Raw genomic sequence first — 18,953 nt, forward strand, 5'->3', positions numbered from 1 at the left:
GTTCAAACCCACCCACCTACAGAAAAATACATTTTATATTCTCAGCCACCTCGTGTGGCATTTTGCCTGTTGTCGCGTTGTATTTGTATAGGCTATATATACAAACATATAAACACTCATATATATAATATATACAAGACAGGCAACATATTGTCCATTGACAGCAACGGGAATCAAAGAACTTTATTGTATATCAGAAGCCGCGCACAAAGACACCGCGAGACAACCCCAAAATATCTCATCTCATGCCAGAGGATCATAGTCTGAGTCTGATGAAGGGTTGTTATCAGCTTGTGAGGGAACTGAAACATTCGTACTTTGGGATCGGGTTCGAACCCCACCGTCGTCATAGTGGTGGTCGGCTGAAGTTGGTTTTCTGTGGTTCCCAACTTCGAGGCGCGAATGCGAGCCGATTAAAAGTCTCTCCACAGAGAGCAGCACAACAATACAATTATTCAATCATTACACTTCACGCATAGTCAGAAAAAATTGGTAGCAGATGGCAGCACTACACATAACAAGCATTACACTGAAACACATTTCACACACACATTCCAACATGTATCAATTCGTTAGAAGTTCCGCAGAGGAATATGGACGAGATGCACGTCTGCTCCAGCAGCAGCCAATACCATGTCCATCGATCACATTCTATAGTTACGTCAATGTCTATAGTCAAATCAACACAATTTCGAAACGAAGAAACTCTCGAAAATTCCGTCTGATTGAAGCTTTAAGTGAATGAAAATTTCAAAATAGGGAGATGGCAGTACCGTTAGAACAAGAAACACACATAACTCTGGCAACATAAATACGTGAGAGTCACTGATACACCCTCGCACAGAATACGTTCCAGAATGTACTAATCAGTTAGAAATTCTTAAAGGAATGTTTGCAAAGTGCACGTACGGTTAAGTAGTAGTATAACAATAATAACACGCTCAAAACCACTGAGGAGCGGTTCAATCTCAAGCTGCGCAACCTTTTTGGACTGAACTTTGACCCCTCACTGGCATGTTAGACCCTGTGTATCCAGGAAATGTTCTACCAAGAAAGCGGTTTTATTTGTTTGTCTCTGAAATGAACGGTTTATTTGTAACTAATGATCATTTTACTGTCGTTTCTGTTTCTGAAATTTCATATCTTACAGATGTGCTCATATTCGTGAGCGGCCAGAGCATCAGCAGTAGTTGCTCGTATTCCCGGATGAACGACTGCAAGGACAGAATTCGTCGGAACACGCAGAAGAGGATCAACGACATGAGCAGGTCTGACATGTCGCAACATTGCGGGTAAGTACCGTCTTATTAAACTTCATCCATCAGAAGAAATTCATAAGTTCTATTAGACTTGGATCCAGTATCTTCAAACCATTCATCGCGAGCATCGTGGTACCCACTGAAGCACCCGAGATTCAATAGTCACGTACCGCAGGTTGGGAACCTCTGATACCGAAGATTCACAGTACACACACGTGATAACAGTAAATAGAAATACGGTATTTTACTTCCATATTCCTCAATTTTAAATTTTTTGTTTGTGAAATACATGCCAGGGCCATAACTAGGCTGGGGCAACCAGGGCGATGCCTTGGGGCTCCTCGCAAAGGCAAAAGGTACCCGCTTACGACGGCTTAACTTCCGCAACTTGCTTATTTCTTGACATTTTCGTTTTTTCTTTGAAATAATTTGCAAGAGAGACTCGCTTCCAACCGAATCATCGAAAAAATGAAGGGGTGGGGCAAACCTCTCCTTTTCTGAGTATAATCCTTTTCCATAGACGCCCAAGAGAAAGTCTGCCCCGCGGCCCCGAGCAAGCGCGCTATGGCCCTCATACATGCTATTCCGCGGTAGCTCCGCTCGATGATTTGCTTTAATAAGTTCGAATTCAAATTTTGGCTTTTTACGCCGTGATAATTATTGCCTTCTTCTTGGTGGTGGTCAGCGATTTCCGAGGATGATGCCATTCTCCGCTATCCATACCAAGGTCTTTAACAGCTGGCTGAGATGCGAAGATATATTTAGGAAAGGGAGAGCCCTTCTTAACTCAACTGCCCTTCAACTCCATGCACTTATGGAACCAATTGGGAAAAATCGAGATTGTCCCATTTCCCCCTTAAAAAATATGGTCACGTCAAATGGAGGCTTCTCATTCGTCAACTTAACACAAAGAACTCGTAAAGAAACGGAACCACGAGACGGAATGGGATTTCCCTTCAGGGACAGTCCACCTGGAATCGTCCGATGTAGATGTCATAAGTAAATAAATCCTCTACTACATGTGGTGGGTACTTTATTTTCTGGTGGCATTGCCAAGCGCCCCGTTATCCCACCAACCTACTGGAACTAATGGAGATGCTTTTTCCGTTAAGGTAAGGTCTCGTCCCGCGTTCTAGTTGGGAAACAAGCGTTTTTTGTTTGCTTGTGGACTCATCTTCCAATTGTTTTCACTTTTTTTTCCCCTCCATCCATTTTGCTTTCCCTTGCGACGTCTTTTTCTCTCTCGTTTTTCTTGCTTATTCCGAAGTGATTTAGCATAAGTTTTTTCCTCTTTTATTTATGTGACGAAAACAATGGCGTTTCCTTTTCGTCCTCCAGTAAATCACTGGCTGTTTTGGAACAAGCGTCGAAGATTCAATTGTCTCCTCTCACACTAGTGACATATCCACATTCGTTGTCCTTCGCCTAGTAATTTTTTGTTTCGCGATGTCGGTTGAGTCCACGTGCTGCTGCTACTATAAAAAACCGATTCGGCGTCGGAAAATAATTAGTCTAATAATGTAACTATCCCTGGATGATTCGTCACCGAAACATGGGTGGAGATACAGACAGACAGGGGGGGGGCATGGGGGGATACACCCCCCCCCCCCAGCATCAAAGGTAAAGTCGACTGATCTAATGTATTTGCGATACCGTCGCCCCCCCCCCCCCCCGTATTCGCGGTTTCCATATTCGTGTGATTTCTGTATTCGAAGTTTTTTAGCATCATGGAAGTTTTTTTCGAAGACTATAAAAGACATTAGCGAAACAGGTGGGTGAAGAAGGGTTTAGTGATATAGATATAGAGGAAGTCAAACAGAGCTAATTAATAGCAATTCAGAGGTACTGGTTGAACTTCGATTCTAGCTGTTTAGGCAGAACCAGATTTATTGAGGGTCATGCAAATTTCGCCGCCTTTCTTGAATTCTACTAGTTTTCTTGGCGGCCCATTACTGAAACTTGCCAGCCCCTCCGAGCTTGCCCGCTAAGCCCCCCCCCCCCCGTCCGTAAAAATACCCCGCTGCATTACGTGTGTAAATACGCGGCCCGCGAATTATTTGCAGACTTTTACTGGTCTTTGGGTTCAGAAAGGTTGAGAAACGTTTTGAAAAATAAAACTGCATTTTCAAATAACGGGGTTCTTGAACTTCACAAAAGTTGAAAATGCCACGGAATCGGGTCCCAAATGAGCAATTTCTGCTCACGTAAAAATAGCAGAAAAAGGGGAAAAGAGAGAGGAATATCCAATTCAGCAGATTTTCCCAGCTGCTGATGCGACTGCAATTGTCACGTCGGAACTGCTGTTTGCGCAATTCCACCTGTTTCCAATTCGTTCCGCCACAAACCGGGAGGAAAAACACTGTTTACTTCACCTTCAAAAAACATTGTTTCTACGAAATTTCAACTCAAAACAACAAAACCCGTGAAATCATGTTTCTTTTTGCCAAATGATGAAATTTGTGGTGTGGCATTTCGTTATACGAAGTGCACGAAGAAACGCTCTCTTAGGGGGTGTGTGTGTGTGGCAGGGACGGTAACAATTAAATTAATTAATTATATTTAATAATAATAATAATTAATATTTAATTAATAATAATTTCTTTCATAAATTCTGAATTTTCGTCAATTCTGAAACAATTCGCACACACACATTTCCATCTAGAAATAAATAATTCTGGAATTGCTTCTTTTATGAATTTCTGGAATTGTTTTTTTTTTAATAAATTAATTCTGAATTTTTATGAATTCTGAGATTTCATTAATTCTGAAATTTCATTAATTCTGAAATTTTATCAATTCCGAGATTTCATCAATTCCGAGATTTCATCAATTCATTAATTCTACAATTCTGAAATGTAATCAATTCTGAAATATAATCAATTCTGTAATTCTGAAATTTAATCAATTCTGCTATTCTGAAATTTAATCAATTCTGCTATTCTGAAATTTCATTAATTCTGAAATTTCATCGATTGCACACAAATCAAAGAAAAGATGCGCAAATAATGAACAGAATGCCTCCAAATCGTTTATTACAGTAGTATGTGTTTATCATGACCACTATCATCACAGGGGATAACACATTGCAGGCGAGCCACAAATCCAGCAACGGCAGAGTGCATAAGATCCACATATACGGTTTACAACGGCGAACTGATTGTGGATTAGGAGCGCAAGTTTTCTTATAACCGTCTCATTTGCATATTTCCACAGCGCCACCTATCGACTGTTTTTTAAGTTATTTTCCACCCGTCTTAAAAAAATTCCCGTGATCTAGCGATGCTAACCCTGCAAAACCGTTTTTTATTTCGGTTATTTTTCCGGTTTCTACTCATTTCTAAAGTTTCTACGGACTTTTTGAACACCCTGTATCAAGACCCAATTCTCCTCTTGGATGACTCTCGTCGAACGGATTAAATTCAAATCCCGACGGATCGATTCACTTTGTAGGTCAGCACATGACCACCATCCTTAAACGACTAATAGGGCAAAAGAGACGATGGCGTGAGGGCTTTTGATGAATCGGACAGATGATGATGATAGTAGAGCTGTCTTTTCGGCTCACCATCCTGTTTGTCAAAAAGCAGGTTCCCAAAGATACAAAAAATACAATGGACTATTTATTTATTCAAAATAATGTCGTGCAAACCTTTTGTTCAGCTTCAGACAATGGATCTATTTAATAGATGATGTTGTGATTGCAGCTGAATTATGTGTAACGAAGTCCGCCGCCACCACGGTCTGGAAATACCTCTTTCAACGTCTTAACGTGTATAAGACACGACTGTTATCTAGGGCAGTGCTCGTCATCCGCTGCCGGTCCGCGAAACGTTTCGTCCGATTACATGCAAGTTGCTAAATAATTTTGAGATTCAAATAAATACAGTAGAAGTCCGTTTATGACGATGGATCACAGTCGTGGGAAAAATTGTCGTTATAACCGGGGGCGCATTCACGGTTCTGCCGCCTGCGGGCTACACGAATTTCGGCGCCCTTCTCCCATTCTAGTCTAATTTTCTTGTCTCTTATTCCTCGGATTCGCTACCTTGTCATACAACCCGCTTGTCCTCCCCCTCCAATCCTGCAAGTGCAACCGTGTTTCTAAGTCACTCTATTGGTCACTCCTATGCTCACACATTCTATAAATCAATCTTTTAGCCATTCACATGCTTGCTGACGCTCTAGGTCACTCACTTATCTGGTCTCTAGCTCTGTAGGTCATTATTTAACCATTCATATGCTTCCTCATACTCTAGGTCACTGTTTTGATCATTCCATGATCACACACTCTATAAGGCAATCTTTTAGTCATTTCCATACTTGCACACGCTAGGCCACTCACTGGCCTGGTCTCTAGCTCTGTAGGTCATTCTTTTGGTCATTCACATGCTTGCACGTACTCTAGGTCACTCTTTTAGTCATTCACATGCTTGCACGTACTCTAGGTCACTCTTTTAGTCATTCACATGCTCACACGCTCTATAAGCAAATCTTTTACTCATTCACATGCTTGCTCACGGTCACTCACTGACCTGGTCCCTAGCTCTGTAGGTCATTTTTTTTTGGTCATTCACGTGTTTGCACGTACTCTAGGTCAATGTTTTGGTCACTCACATGCTTGAATACCATTTCGATCACTCGCTCTAGGTCACTCCTTTGATTGCTCACTGACATGGTTCCTTGCTGGGTCACTCTTTTGATCAACTAACTACACGTTCACACATACTCTATGTCATTCTTATGGTTATTCACAAGCTTTCACATGCTCTACTAGATCACTCTTTTGGTCAGTCACATGCTTTAAGACTCTCTAGGTCATTCTTTTGGTCACTCCCATGCTTGCACGTGCTCTAGGTCACTCACTGACCTATTCCTTCGCTCTGTAGATCATTCTTTTGGTCATTCACGTGCTTGCTCACGTTCAAAGTCACTCTTTTGCTCACTCAATGACCTAGCTCCTAACTGTTTGGACAGAGACGGATTTATTGAGGGTTATACAAATTTTGCCGTCCTTCTCCCATTTTGCTAATTTTTGTGTCTAATTATTCCTCAAATTTGCCGCACCCTCTGAACTTGCCACCCTGGGCTATAGCCCGCTAAACCCACTTTGTAAATACGGCTCTGGTTATAACGGACTTCTCGTTATAAGCGCATGTTTCTTGCAAAATTAGCTCTTTGACCATGACCTGCAAATCACTCGTTGTATCGAGGTTGTCGTTATAACAGACTTTTACTGTATATCATCTTTGTGTTGGTCTCTATTTCTGGCTTGGCCGTCAGCAGGTCTACGAATTATTTTTCCGCTTATTTATTCATTTTTTTTCAGGTCCGTGAATTATTTCCAATTATTTTTCCCCAGTTCAAATATTTCTCGTATTTTCTGTATTTATTTTTTGTTGGTCTGCAAATTATTTTTTATATTTACTGTATAATTTTCACCGGTCCGCAAATTTTTTCTCCAAGCTACGGTACAAATTTCTTGCCGTCTAAAAAATATTTGTCCTACTTACGAAATGTATTTTTGCAGGTCCATAAATTAATTGTCCTTGTTACGGTATGTATTTTTGTCGGTCCGCAAAATATTTCTCTTGTTTATTTATTTTTTGCTGTTGGGAAATTATTTGTCCTAGTTACGGTATGCATTTTTGTCGGTCCACAAATTGCTTCTGCTAGTTATTCTTGCCGGTCTATAAATTATTTTTCCTAGTTACGGTATGTATTTTTTCTCAGTCGTAAATTATTGCTCCTGCTATATTATTGTAAGTATTTGCCGGTCCGCAAATTACGTCTGCTAGTTAAGGTACTTTCCGCGGGTTCATAAATTGTTTGTCCTAGTTAAGGTATATACATTTATTTACCCGGTCGTAAAATATTTTTCATAGTCACGGTATGTACTTTTGCCGGTCCACAAATTTTTTTCTCCAAGTTACGGTACAAATTTTTTGCCGCCTAAAAATATTTGTCCTACTTACGAAATGTATTGCAGGCCCGTAATTTATTGTTCTTGTTACGGTATGTATTTTTCGTCGGTCCACGAATTGCTTCTGCTAGTTACGTATTTTCTGCCGGTCCATAAATTATTTGTCCTAATTACGGTATATTTTTTACACCTGGTTGTAGATTATTTTTCACAGTTTCAGTATTTTTTTGCCGGTCCGCTAATTATGTCTCTTGTTCATTTATTTTTTGCTGTTGAGAAATTATTTGTCCTAGTAACGGTATGCATTTTTGCCGGTCCGCAAATTGCTTCTGCTAGTTACGGCATTTTCCTGCCGGTCCATGAACTATATTTTCCTAGTTACGGTATGTATGTTTTCTCGGTCGTAAATTATTGCTCCTACTAACGGTAAGTATTTGCGGGTCCGCAAATTGCATCTGCTAGTTACGGTATTTTCTGCAGGTCCATAATTTTTTTTTCTAGTTACGGTATATACTATATTTACCCGGTCGTAAATTATTTTTCATAGTCACGGTATGTATTTTTGCCGGTCCGCAAATTGCTTCTGCTCGTTACGGTATTTTATAAAGGTCTATAAATTATTTTTCCCTAGGTACAGCATGTATGTTTTCTCGGTTGTAAATTATATTAACCTTTAAGGTATTTTTTTTGCCGGTTCGTGAATCCTTTCTCCCGTTAATTTAATTTTTTGCCGGTCTGCAAATTATTTTCGTAGCATCAGAATGTATTTTTCTCTCTTTCCGGGAATTATTTCTCCTAGTAACACTGCATTTTATATCGGTCCGTAAATCTTTTCTGACTTTCGTTTGTTTCTTCCCTCGGTTCAGCGAATTATTTCGCCCATTTACTTATTTTTCCGTCCGCAAATGATTTCTTCCATTTACTCAGGTTCGGCCGGTCCGCAAATTAATTCTCTCATTTTTGCCGCTCCGTGAATTTTTTTGCAATCTCTTTCACTGGTCCGCCGTGGTAAAAATGGTTGAACAACACTGATCTGAGATGACGTCTCTCTTCAACCCAATTTTTATCACGCCGATGGGGGGATTGATACATGTATATTCATGTTGCTCGTGAGCACCGTGGTCTTTCCAGAAGCACAACCAGCTTCCAGATTGCTCGATGTGACTAGGATGCTTTCGAGTTATTTATCAAGGCGTAAAATCCATTACCCTTTGATTTATTGTCATTGTTCTGATTCAAGTTTTGCAATACATGTTACAGATGTAGTATCGGTGTTCTTCCGATAGCATAGGTTATGTATATATGGCCAACCCATGGCCCAAATGTGGCCCCCCTGATCTCAAGACCTACAATTGGTAATATGAACTAAGCGGCGCATTACCAGAATATACAATGTTCGGCCATGCGACTCCATTGCGCCGAACGCATTCACAGATCACTTAAGTGTCCCGCGGTGCGGTTCTACAACACCTAAATGGTCCGCCGCACAATCTCAGATCACTTAAGCGACCTGGGGTGCTGTTCCAGATTACCTAAATGGCCTGCGGCACACTCCCAGTTCCATTGAGTGGCCCGAGACACCTTTAAAAACCAGTGAATTGGACCGCACTCTTTAAAAGGTTTTGAGCACCCTTGCTCTAGAGTTGTTTTTTTTATTTCGCAGCCCTGTCTACGTGCCTATGGAGGTGCTACGTAGTTGAGGAATAAGTTATTTAGATCAAAATGAATCAACAATCCCTAATATTTACGGCCCTGTCTGGTTGCACCATTTGCGCCTGACATAGACCATTGGCAACTCAGTAAATGCTCCATTTAAAATCTTCCACAGTGGTTATGCATGGCCTACACTAGGGTGTAGCTGACAGGGCTCCCGAGACGAGATCCTTATTTTTATTTCGTTTTTTTTTTATCACACTATAATTTGACTATAGTGGGGCGGCCCGTGAAATATCTGATCAGACGACCGCCAAAGAGCCTAGCCCAGGAGCCCGCTTCAGTATGTGAAAAGGGCCTTCAAAGCATGGCCTGAGTTATAGAGTACGTATAAGTACAGGGCAGACAAAAGAACTGTATCCTCTAGAGCAGCGTTTCTGAACCCAAGGACCTGTAAAATGCATGAGAGAATTCGACGGACCACTAACTTTTGAAGTGTGAGGAGCGTGACCATATGTCCCGTGATATTCAAATTCAGAAATAAAATACATATTATGCAGGAATGTGTGCCGTATATTTTTGAGCGATTTTCCTGTATTTTTAATCATTTCCACCGTTTCGTAGATTTGTCCCGTTTTTTGTTTCAACGAAGCACATTTGGATTTGCAACCTTTACTGAAAACTACGAACGAAAATAATTCCATCACAATAAGTTATACGTATTTTATGATAAATTCGCTATAAATGTTTAACTGAACATGTTTGTCATGTTGTGTTTTTACCCGTGAACCACATTTTTTCCAGTTCATTGCGACCTCCAGTAATTCTTCATTAAACATTAATTTAAAATTTTTTTAGCAATAACCAGTGATTTCACCGACTTATGGCAACGGTTTTGGTGAAAAAGTTTTAGCCGGTGTTCTCTTTTCTACCGTATTTAAGCTCCCATTTCCCGTGCTTTTCTGAATAAGATATGGTCACCCGAGTCATGGTGGAATCAATTCCACTAAGGAATAAATTCTTTTTTTTGCTGCAATTTGCAGCAGCTCCCTTTACTTGTTCCTTCTTCAGCAATTTCGGTAGTAGTTAGCAAATCAGTCTTAAATTGCATTTTTTGCCTGCAATTATATCTCGAATTTAGAATCACTATTTTCCCGTATTTTTTCTAGTTAAGATATGGTCACCCCTAAGAACAAAGGCCTAAGTTTCTATTTCAAACCATGAGGACATTACTGTGCATATACATATTATATATTAATCACAACAATTATGTAGTTTTTCGGTCAGTTAGAATTTAATTACCAAGCGGCCCACCTGTGCCATCGTCACGGCCCAGAGTTGATTCGCGGACCATAGGTTGAGAAACATTGGTCACACTAACTAGCACTCCCTATTGTCAGAGTATGATGAACCATTCTGTATGAGGGTAGACCATATGACTCACATATTACGGGACATCTTTTTTTTCGTTTTCAGTTAGCGCATTCAAAAATATCTCTTTTGTTAATTTTATCAAATTCATTTGAAGCAATTCAAAGGCACAAAGTTGGTATCAAATCCGTTTGAAGAATTAAATTAATGACTTAAGTTTCTAGGGAGCCGCCCCCGATATTGATAGGATTTTATGGGCGTTGTTATAAGCTCGAATCCAGAAGAAGGGCGATGGGGGGCGATCGCCACTCCCAAGATCCGAGCAATATGGGAGAAACTTGACGGTCATATAAGATACGGGATGATCTAAATGCACCTGCACGAAAATACACAAAAAGCCGCTTCTCTGAGTCGCTCTGGATCAGCCTGCCTCTGCTCCATCCGCAGTGAAGGTGGTTGCCTTCGCTCCATCCAAAACTGAAGATATCTATATGTGCTTCCTCTCCATTCACAGAGGAAGATACCTGCCTCTGTTTCATTCTCAGCTGAATATGCCTTCCTCTATTCTTTTAACTGCTGAAAATGCCTGCCAGCAGTTCGCTCCGTTCAAATCTGGATGCCTGCCAGCAGTTCGCTCCGTTCAAATCTGGATGCTTGTCTCTGCTCCATTCGCAGCTGAAGGTGTCTGACTTCTCTCAGGCCTATATTCAAAGGGTGATAGGAACGATAGACTATCCCAACAGCTGAATAATATGGGAAAATTCATCTGTCCCGTAAAATACGGGACGATCTAATGAAATTACTCGAGTCGCCTCTCCCGACACAACGTCCTTGATCTGTCCGAATCCGGCCCTATATGCACAGTACTGTGATTCTTGACCATATTTCTCAGCAGTTGAGACACCTTTCAAGCTAGAATACCACGGAATTGTATTCCTCGCGTCATATTCAGCATAAATTTACGCAAAATGGGGGGAAACTCTATTATCATAGATGAAGATAAACCATCATTATCATTTTTATTTGTGTGCTTGTGACTTTGATTGTTCGACCTTTGGGTCCAGGATAGCGTGTCATGATGCCATTTAGTGCGTCCGTAAACCCTTTTGGAAGGGATACCGACAGGTTCCGCCGTGATGGCACGGGTTCGTTCTTTCCACGGCACGCCATACTGGTGCGTTTCGTCGCACCACACACACACACACACACACACACAAAAGATAAAATAAATGGGCGTGGATTAATATTATTGTCTCCATTTTTCTTTTGTGCCTGCTTTGAATGACGAAAAGCCCTTTTTGCATTTGTTCTGGCTGTCGATCGCCGTGTCCTTGGATGACGGCTGAGCGATTCAGCAGGACGCGACGTGCGTACATATACGCGCTTAAGCCGTCTCTCTCTCTTTCTCTCTATCCCTATAAGAAGCCAATTCGTCATTTTTCATCCGACTCTTATGAAGAATTGTGTTTTTTACGGAAACCTTGAAGAGAGAGAGAGAAAGAGTTCAAAGTCGTGCTTATTTTGTTGTTCGTCCATATTTACCTTTTCTTCTTCGTTGCGGGTTTCCTTATTTGGAAGCAGGTGGCTAAATCACGCCGAAACCTGGACGTTGTCGCTTCTAGTCGCCGAAACCAAACTGTACATATGCATTGAATAGTTTTTTGCATGGTTCATCACGACTTTGTTTTTCAAGGGGGGAAATGCCTGCTTCAGGATGACGTATGGGATGGCGATGGGTACGATTATAGCGTCTGTAAAAGAGAGCGGCCTCATCGTCAGTGGCGCATATTTACGGGCACTTAGCGGGCCGTTGCCCAGGGCAAGTTCAAGAAAATTAGAGGAATGAGTGGCCAAGAAAATTAGTAGAATCGGAGAAGGGTGGTGAAATTTGTATAACCCTCAATAAATCCGCCTCTGCTGTCCGGGACAGCAAGGAACCATCTGGATGAAGTTTAGAAAAAAAATTAATCAGTGATAGATTGAAGGAAACAAACTGAATTTTTCGTATTAAAATTGATAAAATTATTAAATTTTAGCCTTTTTTCAAAATTAAAAACATTTTGAAGTAATTTTTATTTGAAAAAAATATTGTCTATATACTTATATATATAATTGCGTTGTTTTCACCACCTAATAATACCCAAGTTCTTTATCGAGCAGCTGATAAAGTTCATTATCATCAAATCTATTTCACTGAGAGGGGAAACCCCCCAAATTTGCCGTGACGCAGTGATTGGGAATCACAACGCTATCACTATGTGGGATCCGGAGATTTCACCTCCGAAGATTCGCTCCTGACATTTCGCCTGCCTTGACCGTGTGAGTGATCAAGTGACTCGGCGAGTGATCGCATGAGTAAGCTGTGTGAGTGACCATATGAGTAAGTGGGTGTGAGTGACCATATAAGTAAGTGGGTGTGAGTGAATGACCATATGAGTAAGTGGGTGTGAGTGACCATATGAGTAAGTGGGTGTGAGTGAATGACCATATGAGTGCTTAAGTGAGTGACCAAAGTGAGTGCGCGAGTGAGTGACCAAAGTGAGTGTGCGAGTGAGTGACCAAAGTGAGTGTGCGAGAGAGTGACCAAAGTGAGTGTGCGAGTGAGTAACCGTATAAGTGACTGTATGAGTCACACAGCCACTTCGTGACTCATACAGTCATAAAGTTATTGTCCGTATGAGTGACTATTTTCACGGTCGAGTTACGTGACTGTGTGAGTGACTCACTCACTTGGTCTCCCGTATGGTAGAGCGCCCACTCGGCTACTCATATGTTCCCACACTTGGTTACTCATATGGCCATACACTCATACGAACACTCACCCATTCACTTAATCAGTCATACGGTTCATTCATTCACTCACCCACTGACTTGGTCACTCGTCCAATCACTTGATCAAAAGGAAAAGAAAACACCTTCGAATCATGTTTGGGTCATGACCCATAGTTCGAGTATCCCTGGCTGTAAGGGGCCGTTCAATTATTACCTCAGCAGACTCATGAACTCCCGATGGGCCATGATGGCCCTCGAGGTTATCTGATGTGGCTAACCTAATTTTGTAAAAATGAAGATTTAAGCGGCACATTTATACACATCACTTAAGTGACCCGTGGCAAAATTCCAGAGCATTTAAGCGGCCCGTGGCACATTTTCAGATCAGCAGTGGCACATTCGCAGATCACGTCGTAAGTGACCCACGACACAGTTCCAGAACAATTAAGCGGTCCGCGGCACATTTAGAGATCCGATCCCTTGAGTGACATGCAGCACAGCTTTAGAGCACTTAAGAGGTCCCCCCCCCCAGTGCAGTTCTACATCACTGAAGTTACCCGTGGCACATTCCCAGATTACTTGAGTGATCAGCGGCATAATTACGGAACACTCGAGTGAAGCGCGGCACAGTTCCAGAGCACTTGAGCGGCCCAGATCACTTGAGGAATCCGCGGAGCATTTAGAGATCACTAAAGCGCATAGGCGGAGATAACGTTATATCAGTCGGCTCCACCATTGACGCTGAGGGCAATGCCCCCTATGCTGCCCCCCTTATCTCCGCCCATGTTAGAGTGGGTCTGTGTAGAGGACTTATCAATGGGGAGGATGTTTGTTCAGGTGGCCACAAAAACTAACGAAAAGTTTTTCCCGTTTTTGGCACACCGAGAAAGATGTCATTAAGAATATTTCATATTTTTATAAAGGGTCGTTGATGACGTAAGCACCATTAACCCCCCCCCCCTCCAGTCATCAAAATTCAGTAAACCCGAAACCCCCATACCTGACGTAATAACTGAATGACCCCCTAAGTGAATTCGTGCAACCGATTTCGGAAGCCCCTGCGAACCAAGATCTTATCGTGACCCACAGCTCAACGACCAATATAGGGAGTCGCCCCCACCCACCCACCTGATAGCTCTGAAACCAGGACCGTCTTAAGCGGGCATCTTAAACCCGTTGCTCGCGATCACGACGGTGCTCCCCCTGAAGCACCCAGAGTGTTCGATGCTCGTATTCGATTTCGTGCTCGCGAGCACTTGATGAATGTTCCAATTAAAACCCCACCTTGCACAACTTGCATTCAAGGATTGAAATCATCCGGATTTCATGTGCATTCGTAAATTAAACTTGCCATAAAGGTGCTCTTCTTTCGATGTCGGGTACAGGCAGTGCTCGACACTGGAAAACGGTTGAAGACCTAAATTGATATATTACCGAGGTCCTTACCTCGTTAGAAATGCCTGCCTATCAATTTGCATTACTACTCTGGAAAGTTTTAACCAGACCTCATTTTTTCACGAGGCACCTTCTGCAACTTAAAGCCTTCCAGGCCGGGTCCGGTTGGGCCCAGGCGTTGAGACGGCACTCTCTGTAATATGCTGAAAACTAGCCTTTCGTGGATTTTTGAATGAAACGGTTTTATATTCGGGGTGTCGATCAAGATTTCGCGAGCACCTGAAGTCGAACACGAACACTGGCCAATGTTAGTTATTCCAGTGAGCACCAGGGTGAAGATTCTAGCTTTACATATCTAGATAAGTCTTCCAGCCGCAAACATTCTCGTATAGGTCAGAGAGCGGCGGTGAAAATAATTTCAATTTGGGCTTTGAGATCCGATTTTTGAATTCGAATATCTTAGCGAATATTTCACTTAGAAATACGGAATTTTTTAATGTTGGCCTCAGGAGAGACAGGGCGATAACTTTCTACTTGGAAGTTAGAAGACGGGGGGGGGACGTATAAAAATTTAGATTTTTTTTATTTTGTTACACACTGTATTTTCACTTTCAAAACTAGTACAGGGTAATTTTTGAACGCCTTTAGAGCATTTTTTAAATTGAAACTGTACCTCTTGGACGGGTGGGTGATGAGATACAGGCCGCATTAGCACTTACGGGACACCCTGTATAAAATACGAAAACAATATCACGAGTTATTACTTAGTCAATTAAATAAGCTCTTGATTCAGACGTCTTCAGTTTCTTACTCGGGATGACCGTGGTGCTCCCTTGAAACACGCAAGAGTGCTCTGATTTCATATCCCATTTTGATTGATCCCATATGATTGAATATTAATACCATATTCAACTCGGATTTTTAAGGATTTGTATTAGAATGGTTTTGAGCACATGCATGAGTACTGTTTCTGATTAACCGAATAGATGGCGCTCGTGAGTCGGAAGGAATTGAAGACCTTTTGAGGGGGGGGGGGATTTATGTTTTTCCCACTTGTGGGTTACACAAATTTTAGCGCCCTTCTTCCGTTCAAGTCGAATTTTCTTGACCACTCATCCCAATAAATTTGCCGACCGCAGCAAGCTAGGCCCCCCGCTCCTATAAATGCGCACCCGTCTCTACGTCACTCTTTTTGCCACTCACATCCTTGCAGACTCTCTTTGGTAACTCTTTTCTTCTCCCTCACTCTGATCTGGTTCCGCGCTCTCTAAAGCCGCGTTCACATGGGAAATAGGAAAAGCGGGTTTAAACCCCGCTTCAAGAATTTTCACCAATGACTGCTCTTCATTTCTTTCCTTATGAAGGAAAAAAGTCGTCAAGCGGGTGCTAGAACTCCCAATGCTACCGCAATATTTACACATGTGAACGGGGCTTAAATCACCTTTTTTAGTCACCCCCATGGCTACACATTATCTAAGTCACTGTTTTGGTTGCTAAATGGCCTGGTCTCTGGCCCTTTAGACTCTCACCCCGTACGCTTGCAAACTTTTTGGTCACTCTTTTGATCGCTTACTGGATTGGTCCCCACTCCCTAGATCAGTGTTTCTCACCAACAACACCCCATAGATAAGATTTTAAAATTCTTATCTATGAAGGGGTGCTGTTCTCACCCGCCGGGCCCTTGCATCAGTCAAACCGGGCCGTGAATGAGTCACAGTCTCATTTTTCCCCATTTGTAGTGAGTGTGCCAGGCTTTCCCCCCCCCCCCACACACACACACACAAAATAAATCAACCGGGATGCAGGCTGCGGGCTCAATCCTTGAGAACCAATGCTCTAGTTCACTGTTTTGGTCACTCATTGAGCTGCTCTCTAGTATTCGCGTTCGCAAAGGGGACAGGGCATTTTTTCAGTAAGAAACGTAACCCTCCCCCACTTCGGAAGAAAAAAATATGAACATTCCCCCCATTCAGAAAATCCTGCTTACGCTACTGCTCTCTAAGCCAATTCTTTGGTCACTCTCGTGCGCTTGCAAACTCTCTAGGTTCAAACTCTCATTTGGTCATTGACTGACTTAGTGACTTAGTTCCTCGCACTATATAGACCCTCATGAGCCAAGTTATAAATACGTGAACATGTGTTATTCTGGTTACTTTCCCTCACGGAAAAGCTTTCTTGGTCGTAGAATCGATTTATTTCGATTTTATTTTACTGTAAAAATACAAAAGCCTGAAAATTGCTGTTTATGCTCTCGTGGCCGTGGAAATAAATAGGAAAAAAAATGCCGTATGGCTTCGCGTACACGGTAACCTCAAGTATCCCCCCTACTTCTCGCAGCTTTGAACATTAGTGTCAAGGACGTTTCCCAATGGATTATATCCGAGGTTTGTTCCCTTCGTGTCACACAGCTTTAACACTGCCCTTTCCATTCTTATCACAATTCTACTCCCTTCTTAGAACGCATTATTAGGCGTACCAAAAGAAATGTGAAATGACAGTCAATCAAACGCTATTTCAATTAAACATCCATATTTTTATGGGCATTTTTCTCAGCCACCTCGTAGGGCATTTTGCCTGTTGTGGCGTTGTATTTGTATTTCCAGTAGAATTTCCTTTGGTTGTGGTATCTTGCTTGCTAGCAGCTGCGTGGAACCAGCTTTTCTTAATTTCTGAAAAATAAAGGAAAGCCCCCCCCCCCCACCTTCTCTCCCCTTTCTCTTTTGAACGTGAAATGAAAATTTTGACAAAAAAATCTGGATCTATGAAATTCTATTAACTTCAAGATTTGAACTTCAAGATTTTATTTAACATATTTCGGATTACCAATTTTGGTCAAATATGGTCAACGGTTGAGTAAGTTGTAACTACTGTCAACAACTGGACCGTTTGAAGCTAGCGATTGACCAGAAACGGCCAGAATTGGCCAACAGGAGAGGTGTTGTGTTCCATCAGGACAACGCCAGGCCACACACGTCTATAGTGACTCGCCATAAACTCCGGGAGCAAGGTTGGAAAGTTTTGATATATCCACCATATAGTCCGGACCTGGCACCAACCGATTACCATGCTTTTCTTGCATTGCAAAACTTCCTTAGTGGTAAGAAATTGGCATCAAGAGAAGATTGTGAAAATCGATTACTAGAGTTTTTCGCCAATAGGGACCAAGACATCTATGAGAGAGTCATTATATGGAGCTACCTTTAAAATGGCAACAAATTATAGAACAAAACGGTGCATATTTGAGCAAAATTGGTAATCCGAAATATGTTAACTAAAGTCTTGAAGTTCACGTAAAAATAATGGATTTCTTTTTTCCCCAACCTACGGGGCTCTCTCTCCCCACTGTATATTTCTTTTTTCTTCATTTCCCTCTCTTCGGATCTGAAGACCACCCAATGTCCGAATTTGACTGGTCTTGTGCTACTACACTGATGTTTATCTATCTATATTGCTCTAAAATAGAATGTTTTAACCCCGGCATCTGATGACAACCCCGTAACTTTAGATCAGTCTCGCACACAAACGGGGAAATCTTTTTGTGTGCGTTTTTCCTTCGACTCCCTTCATATTGGTAGGGTTTGAAGTTGAAGCTGCCTCAGGAAAACAAGAAAAGGGCTTTGCCAATACCTTCTAGAGCAGAAGGTATTGGTCTAGAAGGTATTGGCTTTGCCCCACCACCAGTGGTCATTTTTTTATCTTCACTGGTGGGGCAAATAGGAAGGCTAGTGGGGCAAATTCCTCACCAGTTAATGGTAACTCGTGGGAAATTTCTCATATTCGTGGGAAAAATTGGCCAAAATTGGTCCATATGGGAAATTTCTTGGCGTTTGTGGGAAATTTTGAAATTTGGTCAAACAAATGAATTTCTGTTGAAAAAATATATAAATGCCAAACAATGCTCTTCTAGTGTAAAATAATTGACTACGTATTTCCACCGATAGATGGCAGCAAAAATTTCGGAATGTGTAGGAAAAATTTAGTCAAAAGGGAAATTTTTGTGGGAAATTTTGCTTGACGGGGTTACCATCACTGAGTTAACATGTAAAAAAAAAAAGGCTTGCTCTTTAGTGAGACGGATCTCGAGCGTCACCTTTTTTAAAAATCGGGTTAATAATTATTTCCAAACAGGGGCTATGTATAGTTTGATTGTTTAACATAGCGTTGTACCCTGAGAGTAAAACAGAACGAGCAGAGGCATTTAAATTTTGAAAAAAATTCGTTCAAAAGTAAATCTACTCCGGAAGACTTATTTTTTCTATATAAGACCGTTCATAGCATCATTTAATCACTATGCTCAAAAATACCGTGCGGTTATTACACTTGTTGAGCTTAGTGTTAAGGTATCCGACTACCTTCCTTGTCACTTTTCTTTGAAATGGTTCTGGAGTGAACTTTAAATACATTTTTTGTGATAGAAAGTGTCTCGAAATGGTCAAAACAGTGACAAATTTCGGTCTATCTATTATATTTTCTACGAAAAAGTCGTTTTTATGTCAAATTTTAGGCAAAATTCACGTGATATTCGAAACACGATTGCAAAAAATTTTATTAATGAAATGCTTTGTGATTTTCACAGTGAATTT

The 18,953-nt window shown here is 41.5% G+C and overlaps 1 protein-coding gene across 1 annotated transcript in view; it reads left to right on the forward strand.

The window, feature by feature from the left end:
• The window catches only part of LOC149065917 (uncharacterized), a 72,645-nt gene that overhangs the window by 32,042 nt on the left and 21,650 nt on the right, over nt 1–18,953 (forward strand). The window contains exon 2 of the mRNA XM_089253332.1: nt 1,151–1,292. Coding sequence (XP_089109458.1) covers nt 1,151–1,292 — 142 coding nt within the window. The remainder of the gene's footprint in view (nt 1–1,150; nt 1,293–18,953) is intronic.

This window comes from Pholcus phalangioides, unplaced genomic scaffold, assembly GCF_987345545.1.
Source record: "Pholcus phalangioides strain wild (caught in Gottingen) unplaced genomic scaffold, Ppha-v1.0 ptg000037l_1, whole genome shotgun sequence".
Classification (NCBI taxonomy): Eukaryota; Metazoa; Arthropoda; class Arachnida; order Araneae; family Pholcidae; genus Pholcus; species Pholcus phalangioides.